Source organism: Gekko japonicus, unplaced genomic scaffold, assembly GCF_001447785.1.
Source record: "Gekko japonicus isolate JY-2015 unplaced genomic scaffold, Gekko_japonicus_V1.1 scaffold51, whole genome shotgun sequence".
Taxonomy (NCBI): Eukaryota; Metazoa; Chordata; class Lepidosauria; order Squamata; family Gekkonidae; genus Gekko; species Gekko japonicus.
The window spans coordinates 1,485,004-1,509,702 of record NW_015172004.1 but is presented as its reverse complement, the minus strand read 5'-3'; the positions used below and the strand labels follow the sequence as shown (position 1 = coordinate 1,509,702).

The following is a 24,699-nucleotide window of genomic DNA, read 5'->3' as shown; positions in this document are numbered from 1 at the left end:
TTAATCAAATATACCTACAAAATTTAAAAAAAATTAGAAGAAGAAGAGATTGGAGTTATACCCCGCCCTTCACTACCCAAAGGTGTCTCAAGCAAGAAAGCAGGGGAAAATGATGTTATTTGCTGCATGCAGTAAGAAAATAATAGGACTGCTTTGAAAAGGAATAGAATTCAAATAGAATAATGAGGCTGGTTGTTAATGTGAGTGGAATACTGCCAGTTTGTTCATTATTTAATTTTTATTTATATTTACTTTTCTTTTTTTCCCCTTAGTTATGAAGCGACCAGTAAGCCTTGACCGCATCTTTGAAGATGGAATTATGAATCCATCGGCATTTCTGCGGACCTTAGAAGAAAAAGGATTGAGAAGCGACAGGCCTGACTATCAGTTGAGTAAAGAGAAAAAGAAGGTCTTTTCCTTCTGCGAAGTGTGCAACATACAGTTGAATTCCGCAGCACAGGCTCAGGTTCATTACAATGGAAAGTCTCATCTAAAAAGAGTGAAGCAGCTGAACAATGGGAAGCTACCTGCAAGCGCAACCACGGGGAGTTTGTTTGCAAACACCAGCACAGGTACATAATCTTTTTTAAAAATTGTGGTCTGACACACAGTGACCAGCATCCTTTGTCTCAAGAATGAAACAGGTTATTTGGATCCATTCCAGTCTGGTTTCAGGCCTGATTATGGGACTGAAACAACCTTGGTTTCCCTGGTGGATGACCTTGTACCACTGTTCCCTCTAAGCTGAGTTAGTGTGAGCTAGCTCACAGTTTTGTAGCCTCCGGCTCACACATTTTTGTCTTAGCTCGGGAAGGATGGCTCCAGAGCAAACTAACTGATGCAGCAGCCAAATCGCTCACTCACAACTTTAATGCCAGTAGCTCACAAAGTAGAATTCTTGCTCACAAGACTCCATAGCTTAGAGGGAGCATTGCCTGGTACTAGGAGATAGATGGGGGAGTGCATCCCTGTCAGGTCTCCTGGACTTCTTGGTGGCTTCTGATGTCATCAGTTGTGTTATACTTCTGGACTTCTTTTGGGGTTGGGACTGGGGGACACTGTTCTGTGGTGCCTTTGGTCCTATGTGGAAGGTAGGTTTCAGAGGAGGTGCTGGGTGGGAGGACTATCGTTAAGCTCTTTGGCCTCTGGCTCCCTAAATTGATTGGCCCTCCATAAATCGATTGGCCTTAAGGATGCCAGGCTGGTGTTAACCAGGGCCAGGGCTTTCTCGGTGGCGGCTCAGTTCTGGTGGAATGAGCTCCCAGAAGAGATCAGGGTCCCGCGGGACCTTATGCAATTCCACAGGGCCTGTAAGATGGAGCTCTTCCACCAGGCTTTCAACTAAGGAGCCGCCACCAATAGCTGAAAGGTAGAGAACCCCGTCCCCTGGAGCCATTAACAACAGCCTCTGCCAGCTGCATAAGGATAAGATCTATGGGCGATCACCAGAAGATATTACTGATTGATGGCCGCCATCGTTTTAATAATATGACCACTACAGGTATTACCAATGTGTATAGCAACCTGTAATATTGGTTTGTTTTAGATGATTTTAGGATCATTTAAATTGTTATTGATGTGTTTTATCTTTTTATGTAAGCCGCCCTGAGCCGGCCTTGGCTGGGAGGGCGGGATATAAATCTGATAAATCAGTTTCCATCTCGTCCCCTGTGCTTTTAAACATCTATTTAAAGCCACTGGGAGAGATCATCTGGAGACTGGGGCTGAGTTGCCACCAGCATGTGGATGATACTTAGCTCACTGCCTTCTCCCATATGAAACCACCCCTCTACTCTCATCATCTTTGGAAGGCCCTGCTTTGCTCCCCCATGTGAAGCTAGATGAATGACAACCTGAGAAAGGTCCTTCTCTGTTACGACACCAAAACTTTGGAACCCCCACCCCAGGGAGATTCGTCTGTCTCCCTCTATCATTGTCTTCCATTAGCGGGTGAAGATTCGATTTATTTGACGTACCCTCCAATAACTCATTGGCCACCCTCCCTTATTGTTCTGTTATGTTTTTCTGTTTATATATTTTATAGAATTGCTTGTTCATATATACTCTATTTTAAAAAGCAGTTTTAATGTCAAAATGTTCTGATGTTTTGCTGCCCCCCCCCTTGGGGACTGTTTTTGGGCAGAGGTGGCATAGAAATGTTGCATACATAACCTTAATTCTAGCTTGGAGAAAAGTGATTGTTCCTTGTCTCTTAGGTTGTCCTGTTCCTTAAAGGTAAAGGTTCCCTTGCTCGAAAGCCAGTCGAATCCGACTCTAGGGTTGCGGTGCTCATCTCCGTTTCAAAGCCGAAGAGCCAGCGCTGTCCGAAGACATTTCCGTGGTCATGTGGCTGGCATGACTAAACACCAAGGCGCACGGAACGCTGTTACCTTCCCACCGAAGTGGTCCCTATTTATCTACTTGCAATTTCTTGCTTTCGAACTGCTAGGTTGGCAGGAGCTGGAACTAGAGACGGGAGCTCACTCCGTCATGCGGCACACTCGGGTCTCGAACTGCTGAACTACCGACCTTCCACAGCCTGCAGTTCAGCGTCTTAAGAGCCCGGAATTATGTGGAAAGCCCCCACTGCAAGTCCCCATCCCTGATGACCCATTAAACATATAGCTTGACAGGCTTGGAATACATGAATACATTTTAAATACCATTTTGCCCTGAATCCATGTGATTATTTATGTAGGAAGTGTACAAGAAGGCGGTCTCTCCTGTGTTTGAAGAAAGTTAACAAAGCATCCCATAGCTGATGTCTGGTGTGGGTAGGATTTGAGCCATTTCTGTTTCAGGCATCTTCAGGACTCTTAGTTAATTGTCTTCACCCAAAAAAGGAAGTGGGATTTGTAGTGAGGGATAAAGCTGAACACGACAATAAATAGCATCCTCAAAATGGAACAACAGACCTCACCGTCGTAGCTTGAAGATAACGTCTTGGGGATAGACTGGCCTGTGTTGCCAGGAACCTCCTGAATCAGTCAACCAGACCTAGTTGCAGCTGCTCAGAGTCTCCATTTTGCTCACTAAGACAGTTAGGGTTTGACTCATGGTGCCCCCAGTAGTGAGGGAGGAGTCACTGCAAGGCAGGAGGTGTGCAGACATAGTGATGAAATATTGCTGCTCCAAGCAACAGAAACATGTAACCACTGACCCTGTGTCACATGGTCCTAAATTCTGGGCCAATCACCCACTTTGTCTTCTGTGCAATCTTATCACAGGAAGGACAGAACGTGCAAGGTGTTTTTTTTTTAATTTAAAGAGTTCATGCTTAATTGCAGAAGGAGTTGAACCAAAGTTGATAATTTGCTTTATATCTCCCCTCCCGTCTTTTGAGGATGCCTCCTTCCAACTTTGGAAACTAGCATGAAAGAGTTAAATTGCAGTGAATCTCATAAGGCTCAGTGCCTTTTGAGAGCACAGAAATACTACAAGTCTAATATTGCTCAAATCATTCTCGTCTCCTTTTGTCTTTGCTATAAGGCAAGATTAAAGTATCTCTCTTCACGAAGATGCAAAATATGTCTGGATCTTATTTTCCTTTTTAAAGTATAATCCTCTGGAGGTCACCTTTTATAAAAGTAATATCCATCATCCTTTCTTATACTAAGACAGATGGGAAAATGTCGCTATGCTTAAGGAGTGCTATCTAGAGGAGACAGAGGTAGTTGCTTTTGAAGAGCTCCGTGGGTGAAGCCAAAAGTATTAATGATGTGACAGGTTTAAAATCTCAATAGCAGGGAGCTTATTTGTTTTCACAGGTATGAAACATTCGCCCTTTCTACACCTGACATACTTTCCCCCTTTTGCTCCCCCACCCCCCGAAAACGATACTTAAATTCTGTCTGCTTCCCTTCCCTGTGCCTTTGGCTTTGTTGGACTTGAATTGAGCTCTTTTTTGTCACATGTCTGTGGCAAGCCAAGCTGTACATGAAAAGAAATAAATTGCAATGGATGTATCAATATGGATGGCCCATTCATGATCTGGGGCCTGCATGCCAGAAGGAACCTCTCTCTTAGTGTCACGGGGAAGAGGAGGGCCAGCCCTCCCACCCCCTCCTTCCCTTCTGCCCCCCCCCGTCAGTCCTGGGGGAGGGGAAGGGTTGAACTGGCTGCTATCACTCTCTGGTTTTAGGGTCTGGCTGAAGAGGGCCCAGACTACCTTCCCTCAGGTAACTCTCTCTTCAGTTGGGGTGTGCCCTGCTATGTGGCCAAGTATGATGTTTGAAGGATCTAGGCAGAATGAACAAAAAAGGCTAATTTATTAAACCAACACTGTAACAACAGATGAAATAAAAGAAGTTATGAAATTCATGCAGATTAACACAGAGTATGGTTATAGAGAGAGAGGGAAGAGAAGAAGAGATTGGATTTATACCCCGCCCTTCACTCGGAGTCTCAGAGCGGCATACAAACCCCTTTCCCTTCACCTCCCCACAACAGACACCCTGTGAGGTGGGTGGGGCTGAGAGAGCTCTTGGCAGAAACTGCTCTTATTCAAGGACAGCTGTGCCAGAGCTTGTGACTGACCCAAGGTCACATCAGCAGGTGCGAGTGGAGGAGTGGGGAATCAAACCCGGTTCTCCCAGATTACAGTCTGCACACTTAACCACTGCACCAAACTGCACCAAACATATAGGACAAAATTTCCAAAGAAAGAAGCTAGCTGGAAAACAAGTTCCCTTAACTGTCTTGACAGGACTTCTAACTCTACACAAGTACCTTATCCCTTCAGGTAGCAAGGCCTGAGGTCTGTGTTTGAGGGAAAGGCTGTCTTTAAGGCCTACAGCCCACTTCATGCCTAGGATCATGACACTAGATATGAGCCCATCTGGCAGTTTTGCTCAGCACAGCCTTTGGTATTCCGATCCCTGCTTGATCATAGGCTTTTTCCTAGAGAGGAGTGGAGGAAGTGACATCACCTTCCCCATGTGCCTCCCCAAAATTATCTCCCAGCATTTGCCGGACTGGATTTGGCTACCCCAGCCTGGGAGAATGTACACCCCCTCCCCGTGGTCCCTTTCCTTCCATAGAGCATAACATATGAGCTCCATATGAACAAAACAATCCAGGAACACAAGTAGAGAGGCCATCGCTTTCATAGAAGGTGGCAGGAGTTGACTAAACAGACGGCTGCTTCTTAAATGGACAGTCCTATGTGGCCTGCTCCAGAGTGAGCTCACCAAGCAGCCTCGTCATCCTAGCCTCTGAGGGCAGAACCACCAATGTGGTCTTACAGAGATGTCCTTCAGTAGAGGGGGGAAAAGTACATATGTCTCACTTCATTTCTTACACTACAGTCTTCTCCATTAGAATTCCTACAACAAATGTTACATTTCAGACTTCACATCATCAGTATTATAACTGGATTTATGGAACTTAAACACCGTAGCGAAGCACGGGTATCAGGCTAGTACTTGTATATTTCCAAGGTGGCTTGTTAAATTAGCATGCAAAATAGTGAAGGGTTTTTTTTTTTTAATAGATAAAAAGAATGAATTACAGATCATATACAAGTATGATATGTAATTCCATTTCATTGTCCGACGAAGTGTGCATGCCCACGAAAGCTCACGCCTTGAATAAAACTTTGCTGGTCTTAAAGGTGCCACTGGACTCTAACTTTATTCTTTGACTTTTATACTTGACGTGGCGCTTTTATACACACAACTGCCACAAGATGGTGCTGTGAGCATTCACAGGAGGTCAAGCTGTAATATCCTCTCTTCACAGCATTACTTGGCTAATTTAGGGAATAGGCCTCTCTCTCACCTCCTCCCTTAATAACTATTTGGACAAGACAGAGGTAATCATTCCTCATCTGGCCAGTTTTATGAGCTGAGTGCTTCTTCCCCTTTACGTCCTTCTGTTACTGGCACTACCAGAACTTTTCAGATATATGGGAGTTTACACATTTGTTAAAAAACCAACAGCCCAAAGCTGTTATGGTGAGATAAGACAGACAAAGCTATTTACTATCAAGAGCCAAACTCTGATATGGTTTTGCAGGCTTATGGAGTATAAAGTAGGCCAAGATACTGCAATGCTGGCAAGAGGAACTAAGATAACTTTGTCAACAGTGCGGGTAAATGTAGAATATTATTTAAAAGCCCTTGAGAGGCTCAGACTTGGACACTGGCATGTGACTTCGGTACACACAGAAGCCTAGAAAAAAAGGATTAAATGATGTTGTTAGCCAATGATATATAACTTTATTTTTGAGAACTAGTATAATTTAGCATAAGCTATGGGCTGCGTTGCAATATTTGCCCTTCTTTGCAAGTGAATGATCAAACAGGAAGCAAGAATGAGAGAGGTTTCTGAAGGCAATTTGGGGAAATCTATCCAGCACAGAAAGCTGCAGGGTTTATTCCGCTGTAAAGTTATACTGTTGTAGGGCACAGACAAATGATGACAAATGAGGGGTTTTAAAAGTTCTGGACCCTTTCTGAGTAGAGCCATGTTGATTTATTCTGCAGAGTATTCTGCCTTACAGACTTGTGGGAATGAATGAGTTTCCATGTAGTTACTTGGGGTTCTCCATTGCAAGTCAAGCTCTCCTAAGGCTTTTAAAAAATGCTGTCCCGATTTCCAGGTGTGGAAATTTTTATTCAGGATGACTTATTAGAAAAACTGTGCAGCTAAAAGGTAGATCACCTGACAGTAACCTGGATAGAGCCATTATCAAGTTAATTCTGTGCTACTTTTCTTGCCTCTTCCCACCTTCTATGTATATTTAAGCATAATTGCCTGGAAAATGAGATTTCTTTGCCTTTTTACTAGGGACCCAGTTCCTCCCCCCCCCTTCTTGCTGTAGTGTTTTTGAATATCAGCATACCAATCCCCTTATCTTTAGGAAATGTGAAATGTTACCTATCTCATAATCAACATTCTCCAGCAATTTAGAAGCAAATGCTAAAACTCTTATTTCATGTTTTATTTATCAGAACAGCCAATAATTGCCATGTTGCTAGTATAGTTGCGCTTACCTATGAAATCTGTTTTTGTGATGTTAGATTATTAAAACTGTTCAGTTACATAATTACCATTTGTAATGAACTAAAACATTTGGGTTTGATTTAAAAAAACCCACACATCTGTACTGCCAAACAACTCATAGCTATGTAGATTATTTGGCAGTCTTTTTTTTTTAAAATGTATTTCTCTGATAAGCTACAGTGCGTATCCCCCCCCCCCTTCATGAAATAAACTCTGTCTCTTGCTTATTGAAACCAGGATCGCACATCTGTTCTTGAAGGGCAGTCTGAATAATTTTCACATGTTTAGTGTCCAGCAAGAGAGACTGGATGTCTCAATTACATTTTGTCTCTTGCCATCTCCAGATGTGGAATGGATAGCAATAAGTCCCAAGGCTTTTCTGGCATGTTGCAATTGCTTATTTAAACAGCTGGCAAATGTTTGTTAAAAAAAACAGTAACAGAAACAACTAATTGTCAGACACAGTGATTGAGGTACACTGATGACAAAAACATTGATTTCGAGAAGTTTAGGCGAACCTAAACAGCATGATAAAAAGTAGAGACATCACCCTGCCATCAAAAGTCCGCATGGTCAAAGCAATGGTATTCCCAGTAGTCAGGTATGGCTGCGTGAGTTGGACTATAAGGAAGGCCGAGCGCCGAAGAATAGATTCTTTTGAACTATGGTGCTGGAGAAGACTCTTGAGAGTCCCTTGGACTGCAAGAAGATCAAATCAGTCTGTCCTAAAAGAAATCAACCCTGACTGTTCCCTGGAAGGCCAGATAATGAAACTGAAGCTCAAATACTTTGGCCACCAAATGAGAAGGGAGCACTCACTGGAGAAGACCCTGATGCTGGGAAAGATTGAAGGTCAAAGAAGACGGGGACGGCAAAGGATGAGATGGTTAGACAGTGTCATAGATGCAACAAGCATGAAGTTGAGGAAACTTCAGAGGACAGTGGAAGACAGGAGGGCCTGGCGGGAGCTGGTCCATGGGGTCGCAAAGAGTCGGACTCGACTGTGCGACTGAACAACAAAATATGGACCACACACTTAGATGTTGAGGCCAATATTTTTAGCTGATAGGTGTGTTTGCTGTTCACACATTAGTGTTTGCTATGGTAAACACTCTGGAGTATGAAGATTAGGGCTATCAATTCTGGCTTGGGAAAGCTGCCGTTTTCTCCAGAAACTTGATCTCTGCTATTGCCAGGCCTCATCTGGAGATCGACAACCCTACGAGATTCAGGTCCATCGGGCAGCTCTAGCTTTCTGCATGGAAGTGGCATGAGTCTTTTCTTTGGTATTCAAAGACCAAAAAAGGGAGCTCACAGCATGGTGTGATCCTGGCTTCCTTCTTTGCAATTTGACTGATAAGCATCTGTACAATGACTCGGGCTGCTGCCACACAGCAGCAGGACTCTTATTGCGGCTGAGAAGGCAGAGGCATGCTTGCAGCGTCACGGGAGCTTCCGTATGGCTGGTTTCTCTGCATGTTCCTTACCCTGGTCTCTCGCTGCCACTATTCTCCTGAACCCCCTGTTCCACTGGGGGGATTTTTCAGAGTTTGTTTTCCTTAATTGGTAGTTCTGCAGCGATACATGGAATCACAGAGTTGGAAGGGGCCATACAGGCCATCTAGTCCAACTCCCTGCTCAATGCAGGATCAGCCTAGAGCATCCCTGACAAGTGTTTGTCCAGATGCTGCTTAAAGCCTGCCAGTGGGGGGGGGGGCTCACCACCTCCCTAAGCAGCTGATTCCACTGTGGCCCAATTCTTACTGTAAAAAAGTTTCTCCTAATATCCAGCCGGTACCTTCCTGCCCTTAAGTTAAACCCATGGTTGCGAGTCCTGTCCTCTGCTGCCAACAGGAACATCTCCCTGCCCTCCTCTAAGTGACAGCCCTTTAAAGAGAGCAATCATGTCCCCCTTCAGCCTCCTCTTCTCCAAACTGAACATTCGCAAGTCCTTTAGCCTTTCCTTGTAGGGCTTGGTCTCCAGGCCCCCGATCATCCTCGTCACTCTCCTTTGCACCCGCTCCATTCTGCCCACATCCTTTTTGAAGTGACGCCTCCAGAACTGCACACAGTACTCCAGGTGCAGCCTGACCAATGCAGTGTACAGTGGGACTATGAAGCAGTGGTACTATAAATAAATTTAAAAAAACCCTTGCAATTTGGATGTTATGTCCCTGTTGATATATCCCAAGATCTAATTAGTCTTTGTTATCGGTGCATCACACCGGCTGCTCATATTTAATTTATGGTCCACCCATACCCCAAGATCTTGTTCACACACACTGCTGTCCAGATGTGTATCCCCCATCCAGTATGCGTGTTCCTCATTTTTGTTAGAACTCGGCACTTATCCTTGTTAAATTGCATCTTGTTCACATCCACCCACTTTTTTAGTGTGTTCAGACCTCACTGAATTCTATATCTTCTGATGCATCCGTCGCTCCTCCCAATTTGGTGTCATCTGCAAATTGAATGAGTAGCCCCTTCACACCCTCATCCAGATTATTAATAAAATTATTGAAAAGTTCGGGCCCAGAACCGAGCCCTGTGGCACCCCACTGGACACCTCCCTCCATTCAGATGAATGGAGTCCAGTCCACAGTCTTACAGTTTACCCATCAGAACATTTTGGGGAAACCTGTCAAAAGTTTTACTGAAATCCAGGTAAAAAATATTATTATTTTATCAGTATTAATATTTAGCACCTTGTAATGTTGGACTGTTTTATATAGTTTTAGGATTGTTTGAATTGCTTACCTGTGTGTTTTTATTCTTTTATGTAAGCCGCCCTCAGCCGGCTTCGTTTGGGGGGGGGGGCGGGGTATAAATCTGATAAATAAACAACATCAGCATCAACAGCATTCCCTCGATCCAGTAAGCTCTGCACTCAATCAAAGAAGGAAATGAGGTTCAATCACCAGTTAAGAAAAAAATATCCAAAAAACCTGGTACAGGGAGGAAATACTGGCAGGTGATGGGGAAGGGTAAACGGTGCAGAACTGAGTGAGTCTTGGAGCGGTCTACACTTTTCATCCACGCAGTATCCATCCCACTTTGACAGCGATCTTTTGAAAAGCATCATGAATCAGGCTTAGGAAAGATTACAGCAAAGCTGGGGAAAAGCTGGAAGGTTCACAAACGTGCCACTGTGCTATGTGGAAACTGGGGTCCGGGGGACCCCAGCAGCATGTTAACACCCAAGCCGGATTAAAATACTCATGTGGGACAGACCTTAAATGTAGCTTAACCATATGTTTCCTCCCTTCCTTCCACACTTTAAATGGGTTTCCTGCTTTTTGGGGGAGGGGGGATGTCTTTGAAGTGCTGCTGTGGTAGACCCCCGGCACTTTGCCACTATCAGGCAGGTTTTCCTGCCAAAAATTTGTTAGGTCCTTGTTCTGGTATGGAATCCTTCCTCAGGATTGATGGAAAACGGTTAAGGCAAGGAGTCGTTTCCCTTCACTCCAAAGGTGAACTTTTCTGACTGGCTCTGTCAGACTCACTGACTCCAAGCGACTCTGTCAGAAAGCCGACTCACTGACTGACTGACTTCCCAAAGACCAGCTGGCCGAATGACTCCAAAAGGACCATGCCAACAGCACTCAGCTAATCATACCGTTCTCCTCAACTGGCTTTGGCCAGTGGGGGGGGGGCAGCCTGTAACTGAAGCTCTCTGAAATTGCTACACTAGGAAACCTGTTGTAAGGGCAGTTCGTTCGTCACAGCTGCATATATGTTTGCCTGTCTGTTCATTTAGGGTGGGAGAAATGTTGACATCACAGGGCAATTGGTGCTTTTGCTGAGAACTGCACATATTAGCCCCCTGTCAGAAGAGAGGTATGTTTGGACTGAATGCAGTGAAGGTGTTCGCTGCTCTAAAAATGTTTCTTCTGTCTCTGCCAAGTGTTGTGTGCACAGCAGGCACATCTGTTACCTGAGACATAAATCTATGCCAGTCAGTGCTGTGTTCTTTATGGGAGGTGGTATGTTGTTGTGGTCCAGTTAATTTGGGTATACGGCCAGCTACTGTGTGTAAATTAGAAGTCTTTTGTCCAACCATGAATACCATTATAGAAGCCACTTCAGTATTTATTCCAGGGTTTTAAATGCAGCTTCACCCAGGAGCAACTTGTAATGTAATCGCTTTTGTTCTTATTATATCTGTTTTGTAATCATGGCCCTTGGGGTAACTCACAATGATAACAAAACAATATATCCAAAAACCAGCCCAGTAAATAATGATGATTAAAACTAATACGATATACTGCTAAAAGGAAAACAGCTAGTTTCTTTTTTCTTTTCATCACTTTCCAAAAACCTTCCTTTTAAAAAAGGCTTTTGCCTTCTTTCTTTCTTTCTTTCTTTCTTTCTTTCTTTCTTTCTTTCTTTCTTTCTTTCTTTCTTTCTTTCTTTCTTTGTTGTTGTTGTTGTTGTTGTTGTTGTTGTTGTTGTTACAATATATAAATATACACAAAGGCATTACTGAGTATTTGACAGCTTTTTAAATGATGTTGCAGGAGCTTAGTATATCTAAAGAGAATAACCACAGCAAAGGTGTTACCACAGAAAAGACCCTGTTCCTTGTCAGTATGTATTCAGGTATTTGGAGCAAGACTGCCTCTGGGGACCTTAGTGAAGAGTGTAGTGCTGGACTCTGCATTAGATCAGGACAGTGTTCATTTTCGTTTTGTTACTGAGCAGTGGCTGTCTCTTCCTAATAGTGGCTGCCATAGGATAAGATAACATTCAATAACTTTTAAGTACTTGTACCTCATTCCTATTTGTCTTGGACTCTTTGCCCTTCGACATTGCCTTCCTTCTTGAGTCCCACCATATTTTCTTTCATCAGCTCTTTGCAGCCTTTTATACAGTGTTATACAGGCTGGATTTCCTAAACTGACTATGGGCTTTTCAGCATTCTCGTTTTCCTCACTGCTAAGTTCCCCCTGTTTCAGGCTTTTTTCGTGTGTTCCGCATGTAGGTTTTGCTCCCTCTAGTGGTTGATTCAATATTGCATTGGTTTATGTCCGGCATATCTCCCTGCAGATTTAAACAGTAGGTTTTTATGCTGGAGATAAAACCAATGTAATATTCAATCAGCCCCTAGAGGGAGCAAAACATGTGTGGAACAGGAAAAAAACTCTGAAGCAACAGGAACTGACAAGCCAGGAAAATGAGAATGTGGAAAAGCCCTTTCAGACAACCAGCCGCAATGCCATGTTGTTGGGAATACATTTCCCACGTGCACAAGGGTCCAATTCAGATTGGGACTGCAGCATACGGGGAGGCTTTCGTCTTTCTCCCTGCACTGTTCTCCCCCCCCCCCCAGAAATGGCCCAATTGTTGGGCTACACCCAGCAGTAATATGTGTCAAGGAACTGACACACAACCCATGAAAAATCATCTTGACTGCTTTGGACCTTGGGGAAACCATTCTGAGTCTGGCCACATCCTTATTTTGAAATTCCCTTCTTGTAACATTCTCACCTTGCTCTTGGAAGTAGAAGGAAAAGGGTTGGTTTTTATACCCTGCCTTTCACTACCCGAAGGAGTCTCAAAGTGGCTTACAATTGCCTTGCCTTCCTCTCCCCACAACAGACACCATGTGAGGTAGGTGGGGCTGAGAGAGCTCTGAGAGAACTGTGATTGACTCAAGGTCACCCAGCAGGCTTCAGGTGGAGGAGTGGGGAATCAAACTCAGTTCTCCAGATTAGAGTCTGCCGCTCTTTAACCACTACACCACACTGGCTCTCATAAAGGGACATAAAGTTTGTTTAAAAATGTTTTCCGGCTAGAGATAAGAATATCCTTCTCTTGAGCCCCTCGTTTTGTGGAAGGCATTGGTTGAATGTTTTTGTTACTTATTCTCCATGTTGCTACCTAGCATAAGCATTTGAGAGTAGAGCGGGCTAAAACCTAAAGATGATGGAAGACTTTCAGTGAGTAACAAAAAGTGACATTTGCTTTTGAGAAGGAGGGCGTGATTGTCAACTCTTGTATGCATAAATTCTGTGGTGCCCAAAGGTATTTAACTTATGATTTAGATAGTTATGTGGTACTTTATAGACTGTCATAGCATAAACAGGAGCTTTCAATCTAAAATAGAAAATGGGAAGAAAACAACCAGGAAGGGACGGGAGAAAAGAGACTGATGGTGAGAGAAGAATGTGAGCCAACACAGTGAAATATACATGATGATGATGATCAGGGCTATTTTTGGGCAGGAACGCACAGGAACGGAGTTCCGGCTGGCTTCCAAGTTGGCCACGCCCATCAGGAACTCATTAGCATAATAGGCCACACCCAATAGCAGAAACTCATTAGGAATGGCTACATTAGGGGTGTGTGGCCTAACATGCAAAGGAGTTCCTGCTACAAAAAAGCCCTGGGTTTTGACAACAAACAAGGTAAACAGAATAAGGAGCAAAAGGTGGGTGTGGCTGGATGAGCGCACTTCTGGTAACATGGGGGTATGGCCTAATATGCCAATGAGCTGTGCTGCCAGGGGTGTGGCCTAATATGCTAATGAGTTTCTGCTGTTGGGTGTGGCCTATTATGCTAATGATTTCCTGCTGGGCTTTTTCTACAAAAAAAGCCCTGATGATGATGGTGGTGGTGGTGGTGGTGGTGGTGGTGGTGGTAATAAAGTGCAGTTGCAATCACTCATGGTGACCCCTCATGGGGTTTTCAAGGCAAGAGATGTGCAGAAGTGGTTTGCCATTGTCTTTCTCTCCATAGCAACCCTGGTCTTCCTTGATCTCCCATCCAAGTGCTAACTATGGCCAACCCTACTTAGCTTCCAAGCTCTGACAAGCTTGGGCTAGTCTGAGCTATTCAGGCTGCACAAACATACGTAAAACTTTGTTACAACTGGAAATGTTTTAAGGGCAAAGGAGCTCATCTTGTGTACTGAAAGGATTAGGTAGCCAGGAGGACCTTGCGTGAGCAGCAGGAAAGATAAATTATTGAGGCAGTGGAGTCTTGAACAGAGATAAGGTGATGATGGGGGTGGGTGGGGAGTTTGCCGTAGTTAAAAGTGGGAAGATGAGCCATAGTTTTGGCTGAGAGAACGGTGAGAAGTGGGTATTTTGTTTTGTTTTGTTTTTGTCTCTGTGTTTGCAAAGTTCTGGAGAGGCAGCATGACTCAGTAACTGATTGAATGTGGGACCGAGGGAGAAGGAGAGTAATCAAAGATAAAGCCGAGGCAGCACATCTGGTCAATAGGGTGAGTAGTGGCACTGCCAATAGAAATGGGAAGTGATTAGGGAAGGAAGGAAGGAAGGCTTGGAGGAAAGGTAAGTAGTTCAGTTTAGGAGGTGTTGAGTTTGAGATGGTGATGAGTCATCCGAGAGGCTATATTGGACAGAGCAGCAGAGGTGCAGAGCTTGAAGGGAAGGAAGAAGGTTAAGGCACAGAGGTCCAGCTTTGGTGTCTTCCACATATTGGTAGTCCTGAAACTATGGACTACAGTGAGGATGGAATACAATGAGGTCACCTAAGGAAAAAGCACGAATAATAAGGGACCAAAAACAAAACATTGAGGGAGTCCATCCAAAAGAAGCAATGTTAAATGAATTAGGAGGAGAGGGACCAGCTAAGAACAGAAGCCTAAGGCAGCACTGTTGCCAGTACTGGGGGAGGAACAAATACGGTCAAAGGCAAGGGGGTTGGATCCAGACCAACATTTCCATGGGTGCAAGAATTTCCTACCTCCCCCATCCCCACAGCAGCCTGAAATTCCCCCTGAAATCCTGTTTCTGGCTGGTCCCCCCCCCCCAAGAATAGGATGGGGGGGCACATTTCAGGCTGCCATGGGAGGGGAAAAGCGGGCTGATATCCTTCCACTCGTGGAAATGTCAAGTCTGGATCCAAGCCAAAGAATTGGAGAGGCCAATGAGAGAGGTGACTGCTCTCAGGAAGGAAGAGCCCCAGCTCCAAAGGGAGCAGGAGGAAATGAAGATTTTCAGAAGCAGAAAAACAGATGGGTGCCATTATTCTAGAGTCCACCACTAGTAGGCTGAAAAGTGGGACTGTGTGTTGATTTGAAGCCTCTGAGCATACCAAGAGAGCAATAGAGTAGCTCACTAGGTAGAGTGGATGGATCCCAAGTGGGCACCCGGTGGTCCAAATGTAAAAGAACAATAATGACCCTTATATTTACTAAATTATTTTCTGTTATGCGAGGAAAGGTTTTCTGTCTATTCCAGGACAGCATATAAATGATGCGCCTTCTCTTCTGAACATGTGTTGTGTGTGTGTGTGTGTGTTTTTCTAAGCAGAAAAGCTCAGTCAATATGTCACTGTTTTCACTTCCTAAACCATCCTCCCATAATAACCCTCCACCAACATGTTGGCAACGGATGCTCCTTCATCACTGTGGAAAACCCAGAGCTAATTTTAACGCTGGATACAGTTTGAGGAGATGATTCCTCATTCTGCGTGGTTCGGAGCTATATCTGTCAAGCCTTTTCATAATTATCTGTCTTTGTGTGGATTCCATCACAGCAGCTGATTCAGTGTGTCGATAGTGAATCCTTAAGGTCTTTCTGTTTGTCAGCACAAACCCACCATGAGGACTTTCTGCCTTTTGACAGTACTCTGTGTGTGTGTGTTTCAGTATGAACAAACGTGTGGAGCTCAAATTGCTCTGTTTTCTTTACAAATGACTCAGTGTGCTTGTCCTTCCCTAAAATGCTGCCAGTGTGTGAAGGATTTTCAATGAGCAGTACAAATAAGCCGGCATTGGGGAAGGTTTGAAGCGGCGCTGGAATAGCAGTTTACTGTCACGCAGATGATTAAGGCTGGTGAGCCAAGTCTCTGTAGCATCCACCGCCTCTCTCTCACTGGATGCATACTGGAAGTTTTGTATTCCTAACCTGGTTTCGTTTTTAAACTGGATATTTACTAACTGGAGTAATGTGGAGCGGACTTTCCAGCAGAGGTGAGCAATTTTTTTTTTATTAATTAGCATTGCAGAATTGCTTCGGGTTATATTCCTATGCATTCTCACAATGTTTGGCATTCTTTTATGGAAGGGACGTCGTCGTGCGTTCGTCATGCCCACACAGATAACACCGAGACTAAAAGAAACTTGGGAGATAACAGATTGGGTCATTATATTATTATTTCATTTTAAACGTAACTTTATATGAAACGTGGGTTGAATTTCCTTTCTGTTTCTCGTGTCTCTTCCAGCAGCAGGCAGGTGTCAAGCATTTCGGATACACTAGGATGCAGTTATTGATATAATATGACTTACTGATCATTAATAAGCGAGGCTGTTTGTTGCTATGATAGTGGTCAGAAAGCAATCTGTGCGCATTAAATCCTGCTTGTAGAAAGCTTGTCGGGGGTGCTCTTGGTGTGAAGAGGTGTGGGGGGGGGGGGGGTGCGGAATGCAGGAGATGAATGGCGAACATGAGCTGAAACTAATAAAATGAAAGCAATACAGATTGCATACTGGAACTGTAAAGAGTCTGACTTTGTTGGTATTTAATGGTGTGACCCATCAGACGGAGGACAACCATCAGTAATTCATTTGCAGTGACAACTTGTTCTACGAGAGGCATAAAATTACTGTCAGTGCCATCTAACCATGCTTTAATTAAATATGACATTTTAAGTGCTGCAAAATTTTATTTAAGGCATAAATATATTGCTGAGACTCATCTGTGAAGTTCATATTGGCAACCTCCCAACGCTTTGGATCAGTCTGGCAGAGAATTAAGTTGTGTTTGCCTACCTTAGAAAGTTCTAGCCAATCGTTAACAGTGTGAAAATTATTCACTAAACCTTGTCGTTTCGAGGTATATCTGGCTTTACTTGTGTGTTTAGGTCTGGTGGGGTAGTGTCTCAAAAGAAGAGAATGGTGCGGGCAGTTATTTTAAAGTAGCCTCTTTCTGTTGACAAATATCTGTTTAGTGCTAGTAACTTAGCAAATCTTTCATGAGAAAGGGACCTACCCTCCTGCCCCTTTCCCCAAGTAAATAAATCCACGAAGCAGTTGTTTTTTATAGCTTCAGAATGCAGAGTGATAGATAAGAACATGTTTGTTTGACAGAAGATTCGAGCATTTCCATTTGCTTGACAGTACATTGTAAAGCATGGCTAGCCAGGAGCAACCCCATTTGCGTTAGCCAATCTGTCTTTGCAAGTCCCAGGGCCACTATCTTGCTAGAAGCTACTGTGTGCTTTTGAAAGCATGAAATTAGTTTTATACCCAGCACATGGTTTCTCATTTAGCAGCTCTTTTTATGGAAATGGTCAATTTGTGGTTCAGTGCCAGGATTTTGGTATTCTGTCAAAGCTGATAGCTTCTGCTAAGGTGTCTGTTGGAGATAAAACTTTAAAAAAAAGACCTGGAAGAGAAAAACACTAATTAGAACCAAGAGGAAGGGATCGTTCCCATCAATGCAATCTTCTTCCAGCATTATTTCAGAATAATTACCTGCAGATACATTGTCTTTTTTTCCTCTGCCACTGCCAATTAATGAATTGGATTTCTTTAATGAAGAGCTACCCCAACTTGGGAAACAATAACTTTATACACAATAAAGTACTTTTAAAGTAAGTTGTTGCATCTTGTGGGTAAATCTGCTTTCAGTAATTTTGTCAATATTTCATTCGGCCTTTTTCCGAGTCGCTTGGCCAGAAGATACCATCTTGGGCTAAGTGACACCCCTCCTATCCAAGATGGCTTCTGCCACCGAAGTGGGTAAAAAGATGAGCCTGGCATATTTTAAGTCTGATAGAAGTGGCTAGAACGCCATGCTCCCTTCAGGGCACAGAGAGTGTACTCGAACGTCTTCCCCTGCACTGAGATTATCCACCATAAGTATGTTCTTCGGAGGTACCATGTTGAATAGCAGTGTCAACCTGTTACGTAACAAAGCTGTGTGGTGGTGGAAAATGTCATCAAGTCACAGTTAATTTCTGGTGATCCTACAGGGTTTTCAAGGCAGAGGTGGTTTGCCATTGGCCTGACTCTGCATAGCAATGATGGACTTTGTTGGTGGTCTCCCATCCAAATATTAACCCGGGCTGACCCTGCTTAGCTTCCGAGATCTGATGGGATCGGGCTACCTGGGCCATCCAGGTCAGGGCAAAACTGGAATCAGAGCCAATGGTGAAAGTCACTGCACGTGTCCTGTGCAATATTTTGGAAGTCTGTGCAATTAACATGTAGAGTTCTTGTATGGTTGCCATTTTGGAGCTAGTCAGGGGTCGTTTCGTAGAAAAAGAGCTAGGGGAACTAATTAGCATAACTCATTAGCATATGCCACACCACCTGACATCAGGGGCCCGGCGGTGGACCTGCAAGGCCGGCGGGAGTGCAAGGAAGCCCCGCCATGGCCCTCCCTGGCCCCAGGCAGGCAGGGGTGGGGAGAGGCGGGGAGGAAGCAACTTACCCTCCCTCTTCTCCTGCCTCCTCCTGGCTGAATGAGGACCGGAAGTGGGGCGGCCGGAAGCAGGGGGCGGGGCTTCGTCATGTGCCCCGCACCTCACCGGGGGGAACTGCTATCCCCCGCGATCCCCCCCGAATCTACCTCTGGAGCTAGTTACCATCCTACTACCATTCTGTTACCATCTGTACCATCGATCATGGTCTTCAGTTTTCGAGGATTCAGAATGATAATCGCCTTGGTTTACCCAAGGTAGGGTACTTATAATCTGGAATCCCTTATGAGATCTAGCCCTTTCTGATTCCAATGGTCTAACACCAGGGTACCATTGTAATAGTTGTGATGTAGTTTGATTGCCATTGTTTAAGGGTTATGTTTATAGTTTTAATCTTGATTTTATTGTTTTATACTAATGTTGTAACCTGCCCTGAGGCCGCTTGTGGGAAGGGCAGGATAGAAATGGAACCAAATAAATAGCTTTAGAGGCCAATGTCATAAGTATGTTGAAATAAATAGCCAGCGTTTCCCAGCAGCAAAGCTGGGGGAGGAAAAGAAGGCAATGTCCAGCAGTGTTTTGGTTACACTGGATGGTGTGTCTGTCACATGAGGATCCTCTGTAATGCTCAATAGTGGATATATTTGTAATGTGAAATACCAGACTGAAGTCACATATAATCAGCTTATGTATGGCACTTGTATCTTCCAGACTTGGTTGCTAGCTGCATGGAGGGAAATTCCTGGAGATTTGGGAGTGGAGGCTGGGGACGGCGGGGTTTGGGGAGGAAACGGGCCTCAATGGGGCATAATGCCACTGTCCAAAGGAACCATTTTCTCCAGGGGAATTGATGTCTCTAGCCTGGAGATCAGTTTTCATTCCCGGAGGTCTCCAGGCCCCTCTCGGAAGTTGGTGGCCCAATCCAAGCCCAGTACTTCATCTACAAACAACCCTCTATACATTGCCCAGCTTTTATATCCAATGTTTTGATAGCAGGGTGCAAGTATTTTTTATATTGAATATTTAGACCAAAGGCCTTGGCTTTAGTTTACATGAGCAACTCCATTTTTTGAGGGTTCATCCACTTCCTTAAAGATGCCTTCCATTTAAAAAGAAGCTTTCATCAGTCCCCCTGGGTGCTTGGCATAATAAATTTCCCTGGGTAGTGATCTGTATATACAAGAAATAGATCTGAGAGACTATAAATTGATTGAAGGTCAGCTCCACAGTAAAAAAATCATTGACTTGCTTGAAGTTAACTTTATAGATTTCGGCTGCAGTTAATATGTCAACAAGTGTAATGGCACAAGAATAGACCAAGTTTCTTCGCTCTGGTTTTATTGGCTAATGATTCAGTCTATTGCACTTTATTCCCCATGAGCATCTTCTCTAGCAGAGGATGGCCTTGTACATTGCAAAAAAAAAAAAAGCATTTTGGGGAGGTGGTTAAATTATAAACAGACCGTCAAGCGTTGGTCCTACTGCAGTTCCATATTCAGATACAAACGAGAACAGGAGGAATGCATGCATGCGGGAACTACTTAGTCCTTCAGACCGGTGAATTGAGAAGAATGCTGTTGGAGAATCAGCAGTATTTGGTCTCTGTAGTGTGGTGACCTAATGATGAAGCAGAAGGGAAGCTGGTAGTTGGGTTCTATTGATCAGCTATAGTGCAACCAATTGCTGGCTTTGGGCTGAAGTCAGTCTAGCTTCTGGCAAGTGGGCCACAATCAACGAGCCACCTTTTGGCTTCCTTTCCAGGGAACCGCTCATTCCTTACTGTTACATTTGGCTGGTACACACTGGCCTTTGGTGCAAATCCTAGATTTTTTTATTTTAATTTTTTTTTGCAGTCAGTTTGTGGCCAACTTATGGCAACCCCATAGGGTTTTCAAGGCAACAGACAAATAGAGATGGTTTGCCATTGCCTGCCCCTGTGTAACAACCCTAGACTTCTTTGATGGTCTCTCAGCCAAGCCCTGCTTAACGTTCAAGATGTGACGAGATCAAGCTAGCCTAGGCTACCCAGGTCAGGGCAGTCAGAGATCGCCAGTCCTCAAAGACACCTGGCATTGGATTGGGTAGACTTCCCAGAATGAGTTCTGGATCTCTTAACATTGTGAAATAAATGTTGGGAATTTAATGGAGCCCGCCCGCCCAATTTTTTGAAATGTTTTCTCCTCATTCCCTGGGAAATGCCATTTATGCCAGCCAATCTTAGCCCTGGGACCAATCAAGAGAGTTGCCATAGCCAATTACAAAGTCTTTCTTGGAGAGAAGGGAAATTTTCAACCACAGCTCTCTGTTATGGTGGCCATTTTGTGCCACGTGGTCGCTCCATGTGTGTTGTGCTCACTGCTCCTTGCTTGAATTATGTTAGACCCCGGCTGGACAGTTCCTGCCAGGACAGCACTTCTCAGCAGGCTGGTTTATTGATTATTAATGGTGTGGAAAGTGCCATCAGGTTGCAGCTGAATAATGATAACTTTGTAGGGTTGTCAAGGCAAGAGAGTAACAGAGGTAGTTTGCCTCTGTGTAGCAACCCTCTGTGGCCTCCCATCCAGATACCAACCAGGGCCGACCCTGCTTAGCTTCTAAGAGCTGATGAGATTGGGCTAGCCTGGGCCATCCAGGTCAGGACCCCAATTATTATTACTACTTAATTATGAATACTATGGACTAGTTTAATATTCGGTTTGTTTTGACCCCCTGACTCCTTTTTCTATGCTTCCGAGGAGTGCGTTTCATGCTTTTGTTATTTCCCCCCCTTAGTTTGCTGACTTTTCTGGTTGCTTTCAGTTAGCCGTTTACCTGTTTTCCACCTTTTTGCAGATTAATTAGTGATTTTGGGTAACATCTCGTTTTTCATTGATTAGGTTTAGATAGGTAGGCTTCTCTTCCTTCACAATGCAATCTGTGGGGCAAGTGGGGGTCCCACTGGACAGACGCTCTGGAAGGAGTACTTTTATTTACAGTTACTAAGATTGGTTTTTAAAAATGCCGCTCCTGAAAACTGGTGGCCATTTTCACACCTTTTTTCACTATGCAGAAAGGATGGCTGGGGGCATGTTCTTTTACGGGCCTGTAAAATCAGACACTCCTGTCCAAGTAACTTGAAACTTGCTAAGCTTTTAGATGATAGGATGGACTGGGTTCCCGGATATTTTGATACCATGTAGTGAAAAAAACCCCCACACTCAGGAAAATCTGCCATTTTTGACACATGGAAAACAGTGGCAGGCATCAGTCAGTGAAAACAGAAATGGAACCCAACAAGTCTTTGCAACAGGACATTTCCAAGAATTATTAAAACAGATATACCTTCACTTTTTAAAAATAATGATACAGGATTAAAATAATATTTTTCTAGTGTGCACTCTTATCATATCCTATGCTCAAAAAAGTCCTTTGAGACCCCTGTGTAAATGAGGACAGAGAAGACCTTGCTGCCAGGTGAATGTCATAATTGCCTGCATGTACCCCAGCCATGTCAAAGTAAAGACAGGATGTTAAACCAATCCGCATAGGAGCATTTGTGGCTCTTCCTTTGCAGGCGGTTTGGCTTGGTGAAAGGCAGCAGCCTGGTCATATGACAGATCTGCTCCTGTTCTGCTGTAGCTTCTCTGTCTAGCTTGCCACCCTGCAATGGTCTTTGCTGAATCCAGGGGTCATTTCGTGCAGGAGCGCACAGGAGCGGAGCTCCGGCAGTAAAGAGCCCAGGGGACGGGCACATGCAACAAGCCCCACCCCCTGATCTCAGCAGCCCTCAGTCAGAGCAAGAAGCAGCCAGGTAAGTTGCAGAGCCACCCCCCCCGGTCCCCCGGTCCAAAACAGTCCAGTGGCACCTTTAAGGCCAAGTTTTATTCTGGTACAAGCTCTCCCTCCTCTGCGAGGATAGATCTGCATGTCCCCCCCCCCCTTGCTAGCAATCCAAAACAGTCCAGTGGAGCCTGAGCGGTGGGTGTTGCCTTCTGGCACACTTCCAGTGATGTCAGGGGGTGTGGCATATGCAAATGAGTTATGCTAATGAGTTATACTAATGAGCTCCTGCACCTCTTTTTCTACGAAATGACCCCTGGCTGAATCTATCCCGTAACTCAACTGACTTGTCCTGTTTCCAACCTTAATCTCCAGCTGATCCATCCTTCTCATTCTGTCACCACTCTGCATCCCACTTACCTTCCACACTGGGACTCAGAATGAACACACACACACGAATGCACACCTGAAACTGCCTTATACTGAATCCAACGATTGGTCCATCAAGGTCAGTATTGTCTACTCAGACTGGCAGTGTCTCTCCAAAGTCGTAGGTAGAGCCCTTCCTCATCACCTACTGCCAGATCTTTTAACTGGAGATCTTGTGGATTGAACCTGGGACCTTCTGCATGCCAAGCAGATGCTCTGTCGCTGAGCCGCAATCCCTCCCCAAATGGCTTACGATTTATTTATTTATTTAATTAGATTTACTAGGCCACCCTTTCCTACAAGTAGGGCTCGGGGCGGCTTACAACAAAGTAATCTACAAAAATTCTTCAAGTTAAATTCCAAATTAAAACCATCTAAAAAGATCAATAGATAAAAACAATATACATATACTAGATGGCGGGGAGGGGGGAAAATTCAGCTCCCCAGTCTCCCTTGGGGGAGAGGTTATGAGGGATGGGGAAATATATGAGAGTGCCAGATGTTGGGCTGCCAAGCCGTGGCAGGGGATCCGTGCGTCTTCACAGGATCCCTGCCGCGGGGGACAGCGATACACGTTGCACCGCCGTCGCCAGGATGTGATGCTACGCGTCGCTCTGGCAACGGGACAGCGTCACATCCTGGCGACGGCAGTGCAACGCATATCGCTGTCCCCCGCGGCAGGGATCCTGTGAAGACACACGGATCCCCCGCCACGACTTGGCAGCCCTAGCCAGATGTCGTATTGTCCTCATCGCTGCCTCAACTGAAGGCCTGGCAGAACATCTCTGCCTTGCATGCCCTGCGGAAGGGTAATCACTCCCTCAGGGCACAGCTGTCTTCTGGCAGAGAGTTCCATCAGGCAGGGGCCAGGGCTGAAAAAGCCCTGGCCTGGTTTGAGGACAGCTGGACCTCTCTTGGGCCGGGGACCACAAAGTAAAATACACATAAATACAAAGTTAAAATTACATGACCCAAGAAGCTCACAATCCACATTTAAAACAGATGGTGAGCCACAAGGGCACCATGGTACTGGGTCTGCCGGCATAGGACACAGAAGGCTACAGGTAAAACGCAAGAGCCAAGACCCTTTGAGTCACACCAAAGACTTACAGTTCTAACCAAGTCCAGGCTTTAAGATAATTGGCAAAAAAGGGAGGGTTAGGTTGTGATGGATACAGGCCAATCTGGTGACCTTTGACTCGGTCTTTTGGTTTTGATAGTTCTTGCCTTGTGAGAAACATGACGACTTTTGATTTACTTGATCTTCCTTCTTTGATGTCACCAAGAATCTTCCTTTGTATTCACTGTGAACTCTCTGTTGGGGAAAATTGAGATAAGCTTCTTGAGTCCAGATGGTGTATATATAGTGATGATCTGAAGTGAGGGGGAGAGGAAGAATGAACTAGAAGAAATAGGCTAGAAAGCTTGTGAAAAGTACTCAGAACGTGGAGTGATTCAGCAAGAGTACTTTATTAGTCACTGTGAACTCTCTGTTGGGGAAAATTGAGATAAGCTTCTTGAGTCCAGATGGTGTATATATAGTGATGATCTGAAGTGAGGGGGAGAGGAAGAATGAACTAGAAGAAATAGGCTAGAAAGCTTGTGAAAAGTACTCAGAACGTGGAGTGATTCAGCAAGAGTACTTTATTAGTTCAGGAACAAGACAAAGAAACCAGCTCGCAGGCCGGTTTATAAGCGTTCAGAAAACCCGCCACCAAGCACACCTAAACACACCCCCTACTCCCAATAGGCTATTTACAGTAACCGGGCGACCATTGGTCTCCCGGCTGGGAAGCTGGCCCTTTGATTGGGCCGGCTAGGATCCTATGGATCCTTTGTCTTTCGACTGAAGCTACTGAGGAATATTGCCTGGTCAGCCCGGGCAAGTCCGGGCATGTCAGGCTGAATGCACTACACGTGGTAATGGCGACAGTACATTACACCCCTCCCCCCATAGTCCAAACTACCCGCATACAAAGTCCTGTAGATACGCGGGGGCCTTCCTGGGCCTGGTAGAGCGGCGGAGGTCCGGGGTGCTGTTCGGGGCTGCTCCTTGTGGCCGTGGCGGGGCGGTTTGCTGTGGCGTTTCCGACGGCGGTGTGTCCTGCG

General features: G+C 44.8%; 1 protein-coding gene across 1 annotated transcript in view; it reads left to right on the top strand.

The window, feature by feature from the left end:
* The first annotated feature begins 319 nt into the window (after nt 1-319).
* The window catches only part of ZNF385B (zinc finger protein 385B), a 270,256-nt gene continuing 245,876 nt past the window's right edge, over nt 320-24,699 (top strand). The window contains exon 1 of the mRNA XM_015420146.1: nt 320-572. Coding sequence (XP_015275632.1) covers nt 320-572 — 253 coding nt within the window. The remainder of the gene's footprint in view (nt 573-24,699) is intronic.